Source organism: Castanea sativa, chromosome 6, assembly GCF_040712315.1.
Source record: "Castanea sativa cultivar Marrone di Chiusa Pesio chromosome 6, ASM4071231v1".
Lineage (NCBI taxonomy): Eukaryota > Viridiplantae > Streptophyta > Magnoliopsida > Fagales > Fagaceae > Castanea > Castanea sativa.
This window is the reverse complement of record NC_134018.1, coordinates 10,283,101-10,302,074: the sequence shown is the minus strand read 5'-3', so window position 1 is coordinate 10,302,074 and position 18,974 is coordinate 10,283,101. Positions and strand designations below refer to the sequence as shown.

The 18,974-nt window shown below is 35.0% G+C and overlaps 1 protein-coding gene across 1 annotated transcript; it reads right to left on the bottom strand.

Moving 5' to 3' along the window:
- Positions 1-3,786: 3,786 nt before the first annotated feature.
- LOC142640751 (aconitate hydratase, cytoplasmic-like) lies at positions 3,787-14,280 on the bottom strand. The gene is made up of 20 exons (XM_075814989.1): positions 13,855-14,280; positions 11,940-12,044; positions 11,397-11,557; positions 11,221-11,313; positions 10,604-10,789; positions 10,175-10,336; positions 9,727-9,871; positions 9,447-9,589; positions 9,283-9,339; positions 9,105-9,184; positions 8,938-9,013; positions 8,120-8,305; positions 7,960-8,027; positions 7,724-7,842; positions 7,063-7,184; positions 6,282-6,380; positions 5,702-6,181; positions 4,659-4,757; positions 4,322-4,564; positions 3,787-4,172 (listed from the first exon to the last, which is right to left on the bottom strand). The coding sequence occupies exons 1-20, from the start codon at positions 14,144-14,146 to the stop codon at positions 4,104-4,106; spliced, it is 2,985 nt and encodes a 994-aa protein (XP_075671104.1). The 5' UTR covers positions 14,147-14,280; the 3' UTR covers positions 3,787-4,103.
- Positions 14,281-18,974: the final 4,694 nt, after the last annotated feature.

Here is an 18,974-nt window from a genome sequence, read left to right as displayed (position 1 = left end):
CTTGGTTCTTCCTTGATTTCTTGGCGAAGTAAGAAACAAACCTTTGTGGCCCGCTCCAGTACTGAAGCAGAATATCGTGCTCTTGCTGATACCACATCTGAGCTTCTTTGGTTACGATGGCTTCTTACAGACTTAGGTTTGTCTACATCCTCTTCTACTCCTCTTTATTATGATAATCAGAGTGCCATTCACATTGTTCACAATGATGTCTTTCATGAATGGACTAAACATATTGAGATTGATTGTCATTTTATCCGTTATCATCTTGTTCATGGTGCTCTCAAGCTCTTCTCCGTCTCCTCCAAAGATCAACTTGCAGACATCTTCACCAAGTCTCATCCTAAGGGACGCCTTCGTGATTTGGTTGACAACCTCAAGTTGGTCTCACATCCACCTTGAGTTTGAGGGGGGCTGTTAACGTACACTCATATGTGGGCTTGGCCCATTTAGATCACTTACTTGTAGAGCACACATTGTACTACTTGTACTGCACTCATATTTACTTGTACTGCACTCATATTTACTTGTACAGCACTCATATGCCTCCTATATAAAGGCACTCATGTATATTATTTTATTTGTGAAATACAATACTATTGAATTCAGTATTTCTAACACTATCATTGATCTTGCAGTTGATAGTGTTTGTTGCACATGATCAAGTCATGTTATACTAGAATAATTCCTTAATTTGTTGTGTTTTCAATTTGCTTCTATGCTCCATCTTGAGGGGGAGTGTTGAAATATATGAAGCTATGTTACTGAGGTTGCTGAGATCAAATGCAAACTAGAGAGCTACAGGTTGCCGGAAGTGAATACAAGCTGAAGGCAATAAACTACGGTCGTTTCGTGTACTCTTACACGTAAACTACTTGCAGTTAGTCAGTGATTTACTAGGAAGTCTAGTAGTGTTAGTGACACATGCTATTTGTTCATTGGTTGCGTATAAGTTGGGATTATTTTAGATAATCAGTTAGTTTATTAGTTGTTGATAACCGGTTCTTTGTATTAGTATATAAAAAGATTGTTGTAAATAGTTCCAAAATTGAATGAAGCTTTTCATACAAACAAAGATGTTCTCTCTCTCTCTCTCTCTCCCCGTTTATGGAGATAAAGCTTCAATCTTTCTTGATATAATATCAATTTTTTTTTCTTAACAAATTCATTTGTTCTAGTCTCTTTTATTTGCTTCACTATATTTGAAGTATTATTATAGACGGAAAAAGATATTAAAGAAATGAAGAGAAAAAAACACTTACGTTTTTGGATTTCCAAGCCAAGCCAAACCAGTAGGTTCAAGAAAAGAAAAGATCTAACCCTTCTGATCTAACCATTCATGTGCTCACTTTAAACTACTAGCCACGTTATTGTCACTACCAACATTGCCACTACCAATGTTGGCACTTGGCACAAAAGGGATGATATGAACGTGAATGGCATGAATCAAACTCATCAGGCGAGGCCAAGAACAATATAAATCACCAATTTAATCCAAAATGAACACTCCAGACTATGTTTTCTAGGGACAAACAGTTTTCTTGAGACGAAAAATGCTCTAAACTTGAATTATCCAGGGGGGCAGTGACCTATGTAGCTCAATTGATCCAAACAATAAAGTCCAAATCCTTGAGAAGAGATATATTGCAAATCTGCGAAAAGAAAAGAAAAGAAAAGATCCACTAAAAGAGAAGGAAATATATATATATATATATATATATATATATATATATATATTACCTTGAGAAGACTTGATGTGTGAGGGTGATAATTTTAAACAGGTTTTGTGCTAAACTTTTCCCAATTAAGAATTATATGACTCATATTTAAATAATAATTAGTTTCTTTTTTTAGAGCCCATTTGAATAGGCGTTTGTACCGAAAAAAAACGTGCGTTTTTGGAAGAAAATGCAAAACAATATGCATTTGACCTCACGTTTTCAACAAAACACGTTTTCCAAAATGCCAAGAAATCAAGTTTTAAAACCATGCCTCCAACTAGCTTTTTATGAAAATGATAGTTTCAAACTCATCACTCAAAAGCAACATAAATGTTTTAGAGGTCTCAATACCTAAAATATCCTCAAGTACTTGCTTAATAACAAATGTATCAATCTGTAAAATTCTAACCGGTGTCTGATCTGACTTTCCAACGCTTGCAACTTCTTGGCACAAGTTGTTTTGCTGGAAAGAAGATCATGTGACACACACTAGAAGCTGCAAGAATGAGATCAATGGTGAACTCTTCAAATTATTTGGTTGAGAAGAGACCCATTGCTCTTTCTCTCTCCCTCTATTTGGTCTCTTCACTTTCTAGGCTTTTTACTTCTCATTAGCTCTGTAGTGGGGATCGTATAAAATAATAATAATAATAAAAAGCTTTGTAGTGAGGCATAACTGCACAAGGGAAGTGATGGTACTGGTTAATTGTGTTAATATGTTTAGCAAGGACTACATCTAAAATGACCGTATATCCTTATCATCAAAATTAAGTCATTTTTGGTAATTTGCACCCAACAAAAAATTTATCGTTTTCAAACCACAATTTTTACAAGTTTTACCAAACATTTAATCATGGCTTTCAAATTGATTTCACATTTTAAAATTGCTATTTTCTAAAAACACAGTTTTCAATACAGCCAGCCTATCCAAACAGCCCTTAGTCCTTAATCCTCACACAGGTCTTGACTCTTTGAGGTTATCTCCTTTTTATTTTTCTTTAACAAAAAGAGGAAAAGTAAAAAAATGTGAAATTAAATTTTAAAATAGCAGTTGAAGGAAAAAAATACCCAAGAATAAGAGAAAAAAAAAATCAACTAAATATACTGCGGGTAAGTAGTTACACTATTTTTTTAAGAAACAAATACACACAAAATAGATGATATGAAATGCAACACAAAAACACATCATAGTGGATTAATATTTAAGAATATGAGGTTTGATATATATATATATATATTAGCATGCGGGTGTCTTTTGAGGAAGAAAATTGCAGTAAAAATTTCTTTTTAGGATAAACAGTAATTACATAATTCCATAATTTTTATAATGACATTTGTAGCTCCAAATTTATAAATATTAAAAAAATAAAATTGAAAACATAAATCACTACTACACACACACATGAAAAAGTCTTTAATTCAATATATATCTAAAACTTAGTTAAGTAGGAGGCTAGGAGCATCAATTCAAAATAAAATAAAAAATCCAAATTTCTAAACATTAAACTGGCATTGAAGACAAAGCTAATAATAAAATCAATAAGAATAAGAATAAAATTATTTTTAAAATTCGTACGTGTCAATATATAAACGAAACAAAATATCAAATTAATACCATTTTTTTTTTAGAAGATCAACAAACGAAATTAGATGTTTGTGTAGATTATTATCTAAGAATTATAGTATGAACATAAAATTTCCAGAGCATCGTTCACGGTTCATCACAACATATTTATATAAAGAGCACCAAATACAAATTATAAGCTATCCAAACTTGTAACTTATAAGCATTTAAAACATAAATTTGTTTCAATTTTATTAATTATTATATGCTGCATCTTTATCAAATTTTTTAATCTACTAAAATTTGTTAAATGCTATAACTGCGCATTAGGGCATCCATACCCACAAGTATGAATCAACAGGAATCATGGCCTACATATGCAAAATTCGCAGGACATTGAAGCTTAAGATTCAAAACTTAATAAGAAATTCAAATCCATGTGAGTTTGAACTACACCTTAGAGACTTGTTTTCATGATATTGACAAAAAATAAAAAACAACTTATGCACACAGAAAAAAAATATTTATGCATATATATATATATAATTACTCATATAGTAGAACATATAATCAATCACACAACTTTAATGCACGTGAAACTCCCCTGAACCTTTAAAAAGGGGAAGAAAACAATGAACTGTCCTCACAATTTTACTGCAAACAGCATCCCAGCTAAATGGAAAAGGGGACATAAACTAACTGGTGAACTCAGAGGATGTGGCCTTGATTCATGACATCTCTAAATGTGATTGCCCCTAAAAAAAATTCCCGTGGGAAGAAGCTTAGAAGGTGTGAAACAGTGAATGCCAAAGCTCAATTGTTTACTCTTTGCTCAGGTTTCGGATGACATATGGAAGAATGCCACCATGATCAAAATATGCCAACTCCACCTGCAAAAGCAAATTGTATCAAATTCAAATATTGAACAGATGTGAGCAAGTATAACCCCTCTAAAAAGATGATTCTTCCATCAACAACTCCATTCATCTTTCTGTATATAAGACTAATCAATAATATGAACTGAGTTTGGAGCAAGTACCTCTGTGTCAAAGCGGACTGTGCACGTGAAAGATTTGCCAATGTCAGTTGTCACAGTAACATCTTGGCCAGGCCTTATCTCACTGATTTTGCTTGGAAGGTCTATTGTATAGCGCTCATGACCTGTCAATCCTAGTGTTTCTACATCCTCACCAGGCTTGAAAGAAAGTGGAATAATTCCCATTCCAACCAGATTGCTGCGATGGATTCTCTCAAAGCTCTTTGCAATCACAGCTTTCACTCCCTAATACAGAAAAGAAAATTGACTTTATAAGAGACCAAATAAAGCGACATGCACCATAGGAAGATAGCAAGCAAAACATAAAATTTGCACTCACAAGTAGTGCTGGACCCTTGGCAGCCCAATCTCGAGAACTGCCACTTCCATACTCTGCTCCAGCTAAGACAATTGTGTCCTGCCCAGCAGCCTTGTACTTCTGCAAATGGAACACAAGTGTTAGAAAATATAGCGTCAAAAAGCAAGCTACATAGTCTGCACAGGCCTGCGTGCTTAATGTTCACCATAACAACATAAAATGGAGAGCAAAGGCCAATTGGCTTTAGCCTAAATGGCTCTGCCCCCCTTAGGAAGGATATGGATTAGATTAACGGGATTGAATCCTGCAGAGTGTTCATTAAACTACCAAGCAAGAGAGAGAGGGAGAGGGAGAGAGAGAAATGGAGAGGAAACATTGAAATGACAAACAGTGAAGAATTCACTGATGGCTCCAAAGGACAATCTCTTTTAATAGCAAGTGCACTGTACTAGACCTATCCCCAAAAGAGGGGAAAATAAGCATACTGCATACTTGCAAAATTCATGTGTGACTCTTGCTTATCCAGAATAAATGAACATCTCATCTCAGATTCTAATTTTCCTTAGATCGTATGATGTGATTTCCAAAGGACCAAAATTGAACATTCACTTTGGAGTTTTAATATGCATTGAGTGTAATTCCATGTTAATTCAAAATAAAACAACTGTTTTTCCTAGTAGTAAATGAATGAGGCACAAACTCTAAAACTGCCAAGCAACTTCACCACCAAAGATAAACAAATCCTGCTAGCATAGATATAGAAAATTTAGTTTTTTCACTAGAGGTCTGTATTTTTTTTGATAAGTAATAAATTTTCTTTGAATAAAAAATTATCTAGTACACAGGGAGTGTACAAGATGTAGGTCATATCTACGATTTCAATGTACAAAAATCAAGAAAATCAAAAAATTTTGAACAAAAAAACTTCCTTGAAGCCAATGACCACTCAAACAGACACAAAAAAGGAAATCCAAGTATATAAGTATAACGTGTATGAGCAGGAATAGTAAATTTGATAGAATAAAGGATGAACTGCAAAAAAAAATTGATTTTGTGGGACTTACCATTGCTGCATCAAACACATAAAGCTTCTCTCCTGTTGGGATGTGAATTGTCTTGGGACCCACTTCTCCATTCAAGAGCTTGTTGACAAGACGAATATTGGCAAAAGTACCCCTTGCCATGACTTCATCATTGCCGCGACGACTTCCATAGGAATTGAAGTCCTTGTAATCAACCCCATGCTCAAGTAGATACTTTGCAGCAGGGCTATCCTTGTGGATACTCCCTGCTGGAGATATATGATCAGTGGTTATACTGTCACCAAATTTGAGCAAGCAAAAGGCATCTTTTACTCCATGAGGACCAGGAGGGTCCATAGTCATGTCATTAAAATATGGTGGCTCATGAATGTAGGTTGAATTTGGATCCCAAGAGTAAAGAGTTGAAGAGGGGACCGAAAGCTGATTCCACATGGGGTTCCCCTTTGTGATAGCCTCATAAGTGCTCTTGAACATATCAGGCAACACACTAGTTTGGACTACCTAAAAACGAATAACATTCAACATTCATTGGGGCTCAATTTTTTTATTCATTTGACCACAAATAGTTTCCATCACAAATATCAAAACTAAAGTCATCTACCTCTGCAATTTCTTCATTACTGGGCCAGAGGTCTTTGAAGAATACAGTCTTCCCATCCTTCCCTGTGCCAATTGGCTCTTTGTCAAAGTCAATGTCAACCTGAAATCATCAAAAGGTTGTAATGATTGAGATTTAGCACCTATACAAGAAAAAAAAAGTAATCTTTTCAGGTATGGTGGGTGTGGATTTGGCTGGTGTCTATGAGTGTTGGAGAGGAGAGACACAAGGGGGAGAGGGAAGAAGGGGGTGTGCTGGAAGAGAAACTGGTTTAGAAATACTATCAGAAAAGCATGCGATCTTGAAAAGAGTTTATCTGCCAGGAGTTGGGATTCCGAATTATATGCATACCTTTCTGTTTCCATTGTTTGGAAAAATAAGGTTCTTAGAATTATAATTGTCCCATTTTTCCACAAGTCTGAACATTGCTAAGCTTAGTATATAATATTATCCCAAATTTGAACATGGAGACATAAGCAAGATGGAGTACCATCCAACTCTAGTCTTGAAATAAGTGTATAGATGGCATCAGATATGTTTACAAATTGCTGCATGGAACTGAGGCAATGACTCATCTGGGTAACATTTCTATGCATATTTGAAGAATAACAACATGGTCACTTTATGTTCAAATTATTGAGCTGTGTAGTTTGACTTCATATTCATAAAGAGGCCCTACTAGTCAAGTTGTCTATCACGTGCAAGATACCTCAATTGCATTCAAAGGGGGCTTCAAAACATGGACAGGGGGAAAAAGTCTTTTACCACAAAGTTATGCACATACCGTGCCAGCAAGTGCATAGGCAACAACCAAAGGAGGTGAAGCAAGATAGTTAGCTCTCGTTAATGCATGCACACGGCCTTCAAAGTTTCTGTTTCCAGACAGAACAGCAGCAGCAATAACGTCTGCAAGTGTAAATGAAGAGGATTATAGAGAAGAGAAATATGAAGTAGATTGAAAACGTAAAAGTACAAGGACCTGAAAGTAAAATGAAAAAATTAAAACTTCTAAGGGAGACATCAAAATTGCAAAATCCAAGATTGACACTTAAGATAGAACAAAGTAAAAGAGAAGCAAAATTCATGTAAGAGCCAGAAAAGGCCAATAGGAACATTGGTCACAGGTTACAAGAACAGGCATTATTATGCAGTAGTGATATATGTACAAGATATTTCGAGTGAAAAAATAAATATTTAGAGAGAAGAAGAAATAGAGAATGAGGACTTCTTTGAGGGAGCCTGACCTCCTGCACAACTAGTGTTTTAACTGAAATATATCTAATGATATTTTATTGAGAATTCTGCGGAATTTATACATACATACATACTCATAGAGCTTCCAATCCATATGGTTTAATAGCTAAATTCTTAAAACAAAACAAATTTGAAATTTTGCATATATTCTTACTGAAAAAAGAAAAGAAAACATAGTTCAAGGTAAATACCATTATCTGAAATTGCAGAAGCAACTGATTCATCAAGTTCCCCAGAATTCCCTATACATGTTGTACAGCCATAGCCAACAATATGAAAGCCTTGCTCATTTAAGTACTTTTGCAGACCACTACAAACACACAGGAAAAAGTATTTCTTCATTGAAGATATCAGGCACCCAAAAGAATAATTGAGTTTAGTTTGGCAATCAGGCTATCAATAGAAGAACTGGACATTGACAGAATACCTCTTGAGCAGATATTTAGTAACAACTCCAGAACCAGGAGCAAGACTTGTTTTAATCCATGGTTTAACCTAGTTCATAAATGCCATAATTACATGTTAGAAAAACATAATTATACCTACCACATATAGAATAGAAAGTGAATCTCAGAAGCCAAACTGACCTGCAAACCTAGTTCACAGGCTTTCTTTGCAACAAGACCAGCGCCAAGCATGACACTAGGGTTTGATGTGTTTGTACAACTTGTAATAGCTGCAATGACCACACTACCATGCTTAAGTTCAGCAGGTTGTCCATGGAATGAAAATTCTATCACCTTATCCTTTTCCTCTTTTGGTACAGCAAAGCCCTGCAAGAAACCAAATTATCACATATACAGGCACAAGAAACAAATCAATCCCACTCCCCCCAAACAAAACTGAATTAGCCTCACATCACTACTTGGAATTAGGTATCTATGCGATGCATTTTTCGTTCCACTTCCAGCAAGATGTCATTCACAACCTTAAATCAGCAAAGTCTAATAATTTATTCATTTCAGGTTTGATGACTAAACTACAATTCCAATTATCTAAAAATTGCTCCTATTAGAATGCAAAAAAATCATGGAACAGAAAACTGCATGCATTGAAACTAGACCTGATCATGCAATGGGCAGCCTGCGTGGCTTAGTAGAGCTCATCTACCAGGTGCGCATGGGCTCACATTTTAGGACCTACGAACTAGGACAGGCTTAAAAAACAGTGCTGATAAGATTTTGGGCTGGACTAAGGCTAGGTGCTCATAAGCCCTGCCAGCCCGGGAACACTCTCAACAGACAACGGGGACAAGCCCACTTACAAAATGCATCTTTAAAAATAAGAATTGGCTTACGAGCTGGGCCAGGCTGGGCATGGGCATATTTTTCAATCTCATATGCAAAAAACCAATAAACCAGGCCCAGCCAGGTTTTGAACATGATCAGGTCTAAGTGCAGCCCACCTTAAATCCAACTTGGTTGTCAAGACATGCATGCCAGTCAGCCTTCATCTCTTTCAATGAGACCCGGTCATGAGGCCTGTTCACAAATAATAAATCATGGATTAATAATGAACTCAAAAGATGCAAATAAAAGAGGGGGGGTGGAGGGAAGGTGACATAAGGCATACCGCTTTGGTCCTGAAACACAGGGTTCAACATCTGCCAAGTCCAATTGCAGATAAGATGTGTACACTCTTTCTTGCTGAGGCTGGATCACCAAAAATTGTCTTGTTAACCTCGGATCTAAGACTTCCATCTTAAAATTAATATCTATTAATAAAGATGACAAGAAATAGGAGACCATACCTCATTATAGTCAACAAACATTTTGTTTGCACGCAAATATGTTTCTATCATTGACACCTATATAAGCAAAATGATGGTCACACCACATGATATAACTTCGCTAAAGAACCAATATCTTTAACACAACATCACTCAAATCAGGTGGAGGAGGAGGAAGATCTCACTGTCTCATCACTTCTTCCAGTTAATTTAAGGTATTGCAATGTCACATGATCTACAGGGAAAAAGCCCATGGTTGCCCCATATTCGGGAGACATGTTAGCAATAGTGGCCCTATCAGCCAGTGATAATTCACCCATACCCTCACCTGTATGCATATGAAAATGAGTTAGAGCTATATACAGAATAAAAAGAGGTCTTTTGACTGGAAATTTTAATTCCTACAGATAAGGAGACTAACAACTGAAATTTCTGCCTTTCACATCTCCAAAATTATTAGCTTACCATAAAACTCAACAAACTTGCCAACAACACCATGCTTCCTCAACATTTGGGTCACAGTTAAAACTAGGTCAGTCGCGGTAACACCATTATGCAGTTTCCCTGACAACTTGAATCCAACAACACCAGGCAACACCATGCTCATTGGCTGTCAAATTTGCAATATACAAAGTTGAAGGAAGACACAAAGTCAATTATGCTTTATGCACACATCCAAAAAATGGTAGCAAATGCCTGTTGGTGAGTGCTAATTCAAAGACAATTGTGACCATAGGAGAAGGTTGTGTATTTTAACAGATAAACCTAAATGGGGGTTTTTTTTTTCAAGTATAGTGAACAGATAATCTTTTCACCAATGCAAATGTCCCAACAATTAAGTAGATTTACTAGATTGAACAACACTTTTGATTCAAGTTAAAAGAAACTCCCTTCCAAACTCAGGGCACTTTACCTGCCCAAGCATTGTTGCCTCAGCTTCTATTCCTCCAACTCCCCAGCCTGCAACTCCCAACCCATCAATCATAGTTGTGTGGGAATCAGTACCCACCACACTATCAGGGTAGAGAGTGCCATCAGTGTTAAAAACAACCCTTCCAAGGTATTCCAGATTAACCTATGATTGATCAGAAAAACGTAGTTTCAAATATGTCAATTTCAATTAACAAAGTGACTCATTTAAAGCAAACAAGGCCTATCTACAACGGCTCAAAGGCAAGCAATGGTGGTGCACCACATGTTTTGCACTCAAAGAATAGGGTGCATATTTCATGAAAGTTGCAACCTAGCACCTTGAGCCTATCAGTAATAGCACCACACTGAACACTTACCAAGCAGTAAAAGTAGGATTTTTTATGTGAATATACAATGTCAAATTCCTTACCTGGTGAACAATTCCTGAACCAGGAGGAACGACAAGCATGTTATGGAAAGCAGATGATCCCCACTTAAGAAAAGCAAATCTCTCCTTATTCCTCCGAAACTCATGTTCCATATTAGCCTGTACTGCATTTTCGGATCTAGCCACATCAACTTGAACAGAATGATCAACAACAAGGTCTACTGGAACCTGGATGCAAATATATGATGTTAAAATAAAATCCCCATGAGTCATATGAATGGACAAGCCGTAATGCATAAAAAAAAAAGTATTTAAATGTACTAGAATTATACAATGCATTTTCATCCACCATCAACAATCATATTAATTTTCATTGTAATGTAACATCAAGGACATAAGCCAAAAAATCATCAACATCTGAGGCAGTTTTAAATATCATCATTTAGAACTGAGAATAAAAACAAGAATTACCATTGATCAAGAACAACAGCTACATTCATCTGAAAGCTAAACACTTCCATTACAGGAATTTTATTCCATCTAATTTTGGAATAAAGACTAAAATTGACACATAGATGGACTCAGAACCTTGTAGGTAAAACTAATTGGTATCCAACTATGCAATAAAATTTATATGGAAAAAATGGAGATTCACAAACCAATGGATTGATCTTGTTAGGATCCGCACCAAGCTTCTTCATGGCATCCCGCATGCAAGCAAGGTCAACCACTGCCGGTACTCCAGTAAAGTCCTGGTAAACACAACACAACCCTTACAAAGCGTACTAAAGTAAATACTTCAAGCTAACACTATCACGAGAATCATTCTATGAACCTGCAAGAGAACACGAGCAGGCTTGAAGGGAATTTCAACTTGCTTTGGAGATGTATTCTCCCAATCAATAATCTTTTCAACATCATCAACAGTAACTTGGAAGTTGTCACAATTACGTATGGCAGATTCCAAAAGAATCCTTATAGAGTATGGCAGCCTGTCTGCAATTCTCCAAAAGGTCAAATATGACTTTATCAAAAAACTGTAGAAACAACAACTTATACAAATACTGAATTTTTTTTTTTTTTATTATAAGTAAAACAAATACTGAATTTGATATTAGCAGGAGGCAAAATAATAAATCCCTTTAAAAATGGAGTGAATATTATTCACAGCAGGATAATATTTTTATCCAGGAAATCACATGAACCTGTTTCTCTCCATTAATATACTTGATGCCAGATAGAACTATAAACAGGATGCTTAGGAAAAAAAAGGTGATTTACTAATAGAATCTAGAATAAAATTAAAGAATGCTAAGCAAGAAGAATACAAACAAAAGAAAAAAAGTATAGTTTATCTCAGTAAATTTAATGTACATACCAATTCTGGAATCATTCAGAGCCGGCAAACTATAGAATTTCCCGAACTCGCCACCTCCAGGCTTGGGAAGACTGGTCAATATTTTCTTGAAAGCATGTTCAGTTGCTGAATAGATAGAATGGAAAAGAAAATGAGTCACTGAAAAAATTTACCCAGACATTCTAAATTCATAGTAGAAACCCTCAATTACAGGCATCAAACAAATTTACCAAATGAATACAAATTCAGTCTTTTGAAAAATAAATAAATAAAATAAAATACCTCCGCACCTTTTCATTTAAAACATGCCAAAAAAACCCAATTTTTAGCCTTACATTCCAAACTTCTAAAAATAATTTTCTAGTTTAAAACTGGGATTTTTGGCCTCAAAAATCTGTTCCAAACATACTCACACACGTACCAAACATACTGATACACAAAATAAGCACTCACTTAACTATTTAGGTAGTGTTTGGCATCTCTCTTAGAAATGCATTTCTCATATTTCAATAAAAGGAAGTGCATTTTGCAATTTTTAGTGCAGAGTGAGTCGGTCAGGTGGTTTAGGAAGGCTGAGGTGGTGATTGGGGCTTAGGGATTGTTTGGTAGTGGTGTTAGTGGGATTTGAGATTGTGAGTATAGGCAGAGAGGTGGTTTTCCCAGAGTTAATTTGCTTTGTTGTTACAATTTCAGAGTCAAATTCTTTAATTTTCTTCACCAATGCTGGCTTTTGTACATTCATCACGAATTCACTATTGAATGCTTTATTTGTGATTTCCTTGATTGAGTTTTTGTAAATTTTTATTTCTAATGTGTTATTCATGCTGGTCAAGGAAGTCAAAGGTGAGCTAGGCACCTGGCCGATGTGAGGCGCCACTAAGGGTGCCTCTAAGGAGAGCCACCTTCACTGAGGCACTCGCCTTTAGAGTGAGAGCAAGGCAAGTGCTGTTAACCATGAAGAAAGGTGCTAAGGCAATTAATATACCTAATTTCTTCATGCAACTCAAGTCAAAAACACTTGATTTTATATAAATATATATATATATATATATTTCAATAAATTACATACATATGATTTTTTAAGTTCTACATGTATAATAACTATATTTAGAATTTTCAAGGCTCAGAGAATACAAGGCCTTGGCTCTTGGCAAGTGTAAAAGTTATGGATGAATAGGATTGATTGTTATGGTTTGGAGGAAAAGAGGGATTTTTTTTTTTTTTTTTTGTGAGCGTGCGTGTTGGGCTGTGGATGCATTTGGGACTTGTATTGGGATTTTCTTTCTATTGCTATTGAGAATAAGAGTTTTAATTTTGTTGTCTATTTTTTTTTTTTTGTTGAAAATTGAGACAAATATGTTTGAAACAGAACAATATATTATATTTGTGTTATGGTTCTTATTTTTAAAAAAATTATTAATTGAGTAATGTTTTCATAATAAATTAGTATGTAACAACAACAAAAAATATGATTTCTCTACTTAGACAAAATTTTAGCATTATACCAAACCTTTTTTTTTTTTGTGTAAGAACAATACACTGTCATAGTGTCAAGCAATTTTTTAAGAATGCCAAAGTTCTCAATTCTCCAACCCCAGTAGAGTTACCACTTACCACATACCAAACGCTACCTTAACTATTTCCTCATAACCCACAAACACTGACACAGATATATACATACATGCATACAAAACTAAAAAGAATTTAACAATTTGGCCGAATATTATTTTATTCGCACTTATCCAGAAAGCGATTAAAATACGTTCACGAATAATGATTAATGACTTTTATATAATAAAGGCATGTTTGTTTGCTTTAGCTTAAAATCCCAAGATGCCGCGTAAACAAACACGTACTTATACATACACATACATATATACATGCATATACATATACATACATGTACATTCAGAAGCAAGTAAAAAGAAGAGAGTACCGGAAGTTGAGAGATTTCGGTCGTGAACCGGAGCGGCGGTTCGGGCCTGGGCTCGAAGGCTAATGGAAGAACCGCCGCCCCGCCAATTCACGCCGTGGCTCCACCGCGTCGTCGCCGACCACCTCAGCGACCGAAACGCCTTCGTCGATAAGAACCTCTGCTTCTGATTCGCAAACGACGCGTACGCTTGCGACGACGAAGAAGCCGAGGCTGAAGACAACGACGTCGTCGTCGAGAGCCTAGAGAGTCGCAACCGCGGAGCTCTGAGCAAGGCCGACGATGACGTGGCCATGTTTACTAGGCTTTAGGGAAAACCTAACGCCGTAGCTGTGAGAGAGAGAGAGAGAGAGAGAGAGAGAGAGAGAGAGAGAAATGAAGGTTCTGCAAAATGGTAGTGAGGTGAGGGGGTTCTATAACTTCTCCTGTTATAGAAGGAAAAGGAGGAGGGAGGGGGCTTATGGGCACAGTGGCATTTCTGTATATTTGAATAAAGGTATTAGCGTGGGGTTTATCTTGGCCGTTTGATGGGATTATAGAAGGAATGGACGGTGGGGGATCAGGGTGGGGCCCGTTTGATTCGGTTTGACTTTGATGTTTATAAATTTTTTCGATTGACATGGAGGGTCAGCGAGTTTTCTGGAATTTGAAGGATTTTTTTTTTAATTTTGAGGAATAATTCGTCCTATCATTCACTTAGGCGCGTGGGTTGCACAAGTTTAGAAAATTTTGAATTTTTATAGATAAAATATATAAACTCACAACTTATTACCTTTTCTGACCATGAATGAACAATAAAAAGTAGTGAGTTCTTGCGCACAGGAGGCAAAAAGTAAAAAGGAGGCAAAAATTATTTACCACGGATGGTTGCACACATCAACATATTGTAAGATTGGATGTATTTATATAATTATTCAGTGAGTTTTAGACTTTTAATTAAATTAATTGTTGGGTGTGCTCTGATAAAAAAAACATGTTGGACATACATATGTGAATAATGCCCCACATTGAACAATAATAACAGCAGCAAATTATTAATATAACGTAGTTGACCCAAACTCATAGACTTAAGTTTTTTTTAAAATATAATTGAATAGTTATAAATACAATGAGAATGGGGGACTTAAATGTCTTTGTCAAAGACACCAAGAAGTGTTAGTTGAGTTATAAGACTTTTGGTCATAAACCTAAACTTTTGGATAAAGTTTTGTTCCCATACAATATAATAACCACTTAATTGTATATTCTAGTTCGCTTAACTACTAAAATCTCTTGTACGTCGTCGAATAAGAGATTTAGGATTAAAATTCTGCTTACACAAAAAATCAATTAGTGTTTTGGTCAAATAACAAAAAAACAAACATTATGGAGTGCATGAAATACTATTGTTGTATTGCATCTCTAAAATATTAATAGAAATTAGTTAGAGTATCTCAAGTGTCATCGCCCCGACATAAAACACTTAAACAAAAAAGCATTGCAAGATATTTTGAATCCTTTTACTTTTGAGAGTGAAATGATGTATATATGGAGAGGTTACTCTTTTTTTTTTTGTGGAGAAAGTTATGGAGAGGTTACTTTGAGTCTGTTTGATACAAGATTTCTAGTAATGTTATTTAAGTGTTGTTGAAATATATGTGGATGAAAAAATGTTGTGAAAATACTTGTTTTAGTATTTAAACAACAAAAACTGTTGTTTAAACAATGTTACCAAACAAGCCATTCAAATGCCTCTTTTTGAAATAAAAGAGGATGAAGGTTTTCTTGTCTCCGCTATTCCATATTCTGGATTGAGAGCTTCATACTTCAGAGGGAGATTGTGATATTCCTCTTCTTCTTTTGTTTAATAAATTATCTGATTTTTAAAAATAAATCAATACATGGGTGTAATTCCCATTTTGTGCAGGTCAAGATGATTTAATGTGACACTTCAACAAATCTTACTATATATAGTGTATAGTTTTCAGTCTTATAATTGTTTAAATTTGTTAGATTTGGCCTCTTTAGGTTAATGAAAGTTCACTAGTTGTGTGATATTGAGAAGGGTTTTATCACTTGCTCCAAAACACTAACTGCCGTATGCAGTTTTGGTGTTGGTGTGTGAGTGTATTCCCTTATCTCATCTCTCTTCCCTTATATATATATGTGTGTGTGTGTGTGTATTTATCAAAAAAAAAAAAAAAAAGAAGAAGAAGTTCACTAGTTTCTTTCTCCAAAAAAATAAATAAATAAAAAGAAAAAAAATGTTATTGTAATAGATATCATGGTGCAATGTCATTATGGAATACCACATAAAAACCCTCCGATTCTTTTTTTTTTTTTTTTTAATATAGAACCAACTGGATTAAACTAAGGCAATTTTTTTTTTTTAGAAAATTAAAAATTTACAACCAGCAGGATAAAAATAAGGTGTTGGCGTGTGAGTGTATTCCCTTATCTCATCCATCTTCCCTTATATATATATATATGTGTGTGTGTGTGTGTGTGTGTGTGTGTTTATCAACAACAACAACAACAACAACAACAACAACAAAAAGTTCACTAGTTTCTTTCTCCAAAAAAAAAAGAAAAAAAATGTTATTGTAATAGATATCATGGTGCAATGTCATTATGGAATACCACAAAAAAACCCTCTGATTCTTTTTTTTTTTTTTTTTAATATAGAACCAACTGGATTACACTAAGGCAATTTTTTTTTTTTTTTAGAAAATTAAAAATTTACAACCAGCAGGATAAAAATAAGGCAATTGATGTTCCAAATAAAAATTAGTTCTATCATCTTATATACTATATTGTTATTGTATTCCAAATCATAATATCATTAATACCTCTTTTACTTGTTGTGTCTTTTGATCTTTTCTAATTCAACCAAGCCAGCAATAGAAGGTGCAGTCCTTTGTACGTTAGCAACAAAATTTGTGGAGCAGAAGGGTCAGAATATGTTTTTGGGTCTTGGGCTGGATTCGAAGGTATTAATCAGTCTGAGGAGGGTTTAATGGTAATAACTATGTCGAACTTAAAAGCCCATAAGCCTACTATTGCTAATGAGGTTAATGGGAATGGTCCGAGAAGGGGCATCTTCTCGGCTAAGTCAAGTGAAGGTGATATGATACGCCGTGATGTATGGAAGGAAATTCTAGAATGTTTGGTGGATGAAGATGTGTTCCACAAGGGCATAGAGAGGAAGAACGAATAAAAAATATCTTAGAAAAATTTGTTACCACCGCATTAAAGACTCTGCATCTACCTCTCTGGCCGCATTAATGGGGAAATGACATCTGAACAATGATAATCAGCCCTACAACTATTGTTTGAAGGCTTCCAGAGGATGGTAGATGGGACAGGTATCTGGGTCATTGATCTGATCCATACGTGGAAGATGGTGGAAAAAAAGAGAATGATATAAAAGGAAAAAAGGCATTCTAACAGGGGGATCAGAAAAAGAAAGAAAATATATACTGAGTTGCAACCATGGTTTTAATAACCGGATTTGCCTTCGATTTTCGGTTTAACCAGGTTTTTGATCGATTTTTGGCCAGTTTTGATTGGTTGTTAGGGTTTTTATCCATGGTTTTGAAATTTGGACCGTTCATTGAACCGTAAAAAAGAAAGGTTCAAGGTTTTTGAAGTTGAACCAAGGTTGAATCAGGGTCAAACCGTGATGATGTCATAATTAATTTAATAATTAATTAAAATCTAAATATAGATATTAAATTTATAAAACTAGCAAAATTGACTAATATATCTATACATGTGAGGGAAATTTAATGATTTTCTAGCATATATTTAATAATTAAATAAGAAACTTAATAAAATAAAATAATAACCATGAAAACATTAAAATTGATGATTAATTTTTGAAGTAAAATTAAATATTTTTGAAAGATTTTAATTATAATTTTTTTTATTCCTTGTAAAAGATGGATAATTTAATTAAGTAGAATAAAATTGTGTTAAGTTGTTTTAATAAATAAATAAAAAAAATTGCTAAAGGGTTGGACTACACGGTTCTTGCCATTGATTCGTGCGGTCCAACCTCAGTTTTAGGAGTTCACGGAATTAACAAAAAATCCAATTCTTTATGCTTAAAAAACCAGTTTTCATCCCGGTTCTCGGTTTTCACAGTTCGACTTCCTAGTCTGATCCGGGTCAAAAAACAGTGGTTTGTTTAGATTGAACTGGTAGTCGCTTCCTGGTTCAATCGGTCGGACTGACCAATCCAGTCCTATTTTAAAAACCATGGTTGCAACTCCCTTCTTGTAAGCTTGCTAGGCTATTTGTGCATCATGCCAAGTGCATGTTCTGATACCAATTTGATAAGATTTTAGTAACTCTTGAAGAAATAGATTGAATTGAGTAAACTAGAGGAAAGGTAGAACATTAAGGCTGTGTTTGGTTTAGGTGAGATGAACTTAAGAGTTTTCATAACTCAATTATTGTTTTATGTGGGGCCCACGCCACCCTTCAAACATTGTTTGACTTAGGGCCTGTTCGGTAAGAGATTTTAATTAATGTTATTTGTATTTTTTGGAAATATGTGTTGTTGAAAAAGTGTGAAAATACGTGTAATGTTATTTAAACATTGAAAATTGTTGTTTAAACAATAGTAACAATGAGCCCTTAAAGTTTTGTAGTTTTCATAACTCATCACTAAAAAACTCATTCAAAAAAAAAAGTAAGAATGAGTTATGAAAATGAGAATGGAAAGAAAAAAAAAAAGTAATAACGGTAATTGTGATTTTTCTATGTTTGGGCATTGTGAATTTTTTGGATTTGTTGTTTTTGGGTGGTGATGGAAGTGTGTTTTCAGTTTTGGTTTGCTTTGTGGGTGTGGCGTGGTGATGAATATTTGGTTTGTTGTGTGGGCTTGCTGGTATGAGAGAGTTTTTTTTTTTTTCCTAAAAAAGCTTTGTTGAAGAAAAATTGCTGGGTTTTGATGAACAAAATTTGCTGGGTTTTTTTGGTTTGTTCATTCCGCGGGTTTGAATACAAAACTGATTAATTGTTCTGAGCCCGGTCCATTCAGCAATGCTAAGGATTTCGGCTGTTTTGGACATGCCATCATCATTCTTTTGCACATTTGATTGGAAAGATCTATGTACACCAGCTTAAGAACCGATGTG

Bases quoted from the DNA above. Each gene is read 5' to 3' on its own strand.
- LOC142640751 (XM_075814989.1), bottom strand. From the start codon at position 14,146: ATGGCCACGTCATCGTCGGCCTTGCTCAGAGCTCCGCGGTTGCGACTC. The intron at 9,014-9,104 runs GTATGCCTTATG...ATTTGTGAACAG, and splicing joins TGTGTTTCAGGACCAAAGCG to GCCTCATGACCGGGTCTCAT. The intron at 7,843-7,959 runs GTATTCTGTCAA...GTGTGTTTGTAG, and splicing joins ACTAAATATCTGCTCAAGAG to TGGTCTGCAAAAGTACTTAA.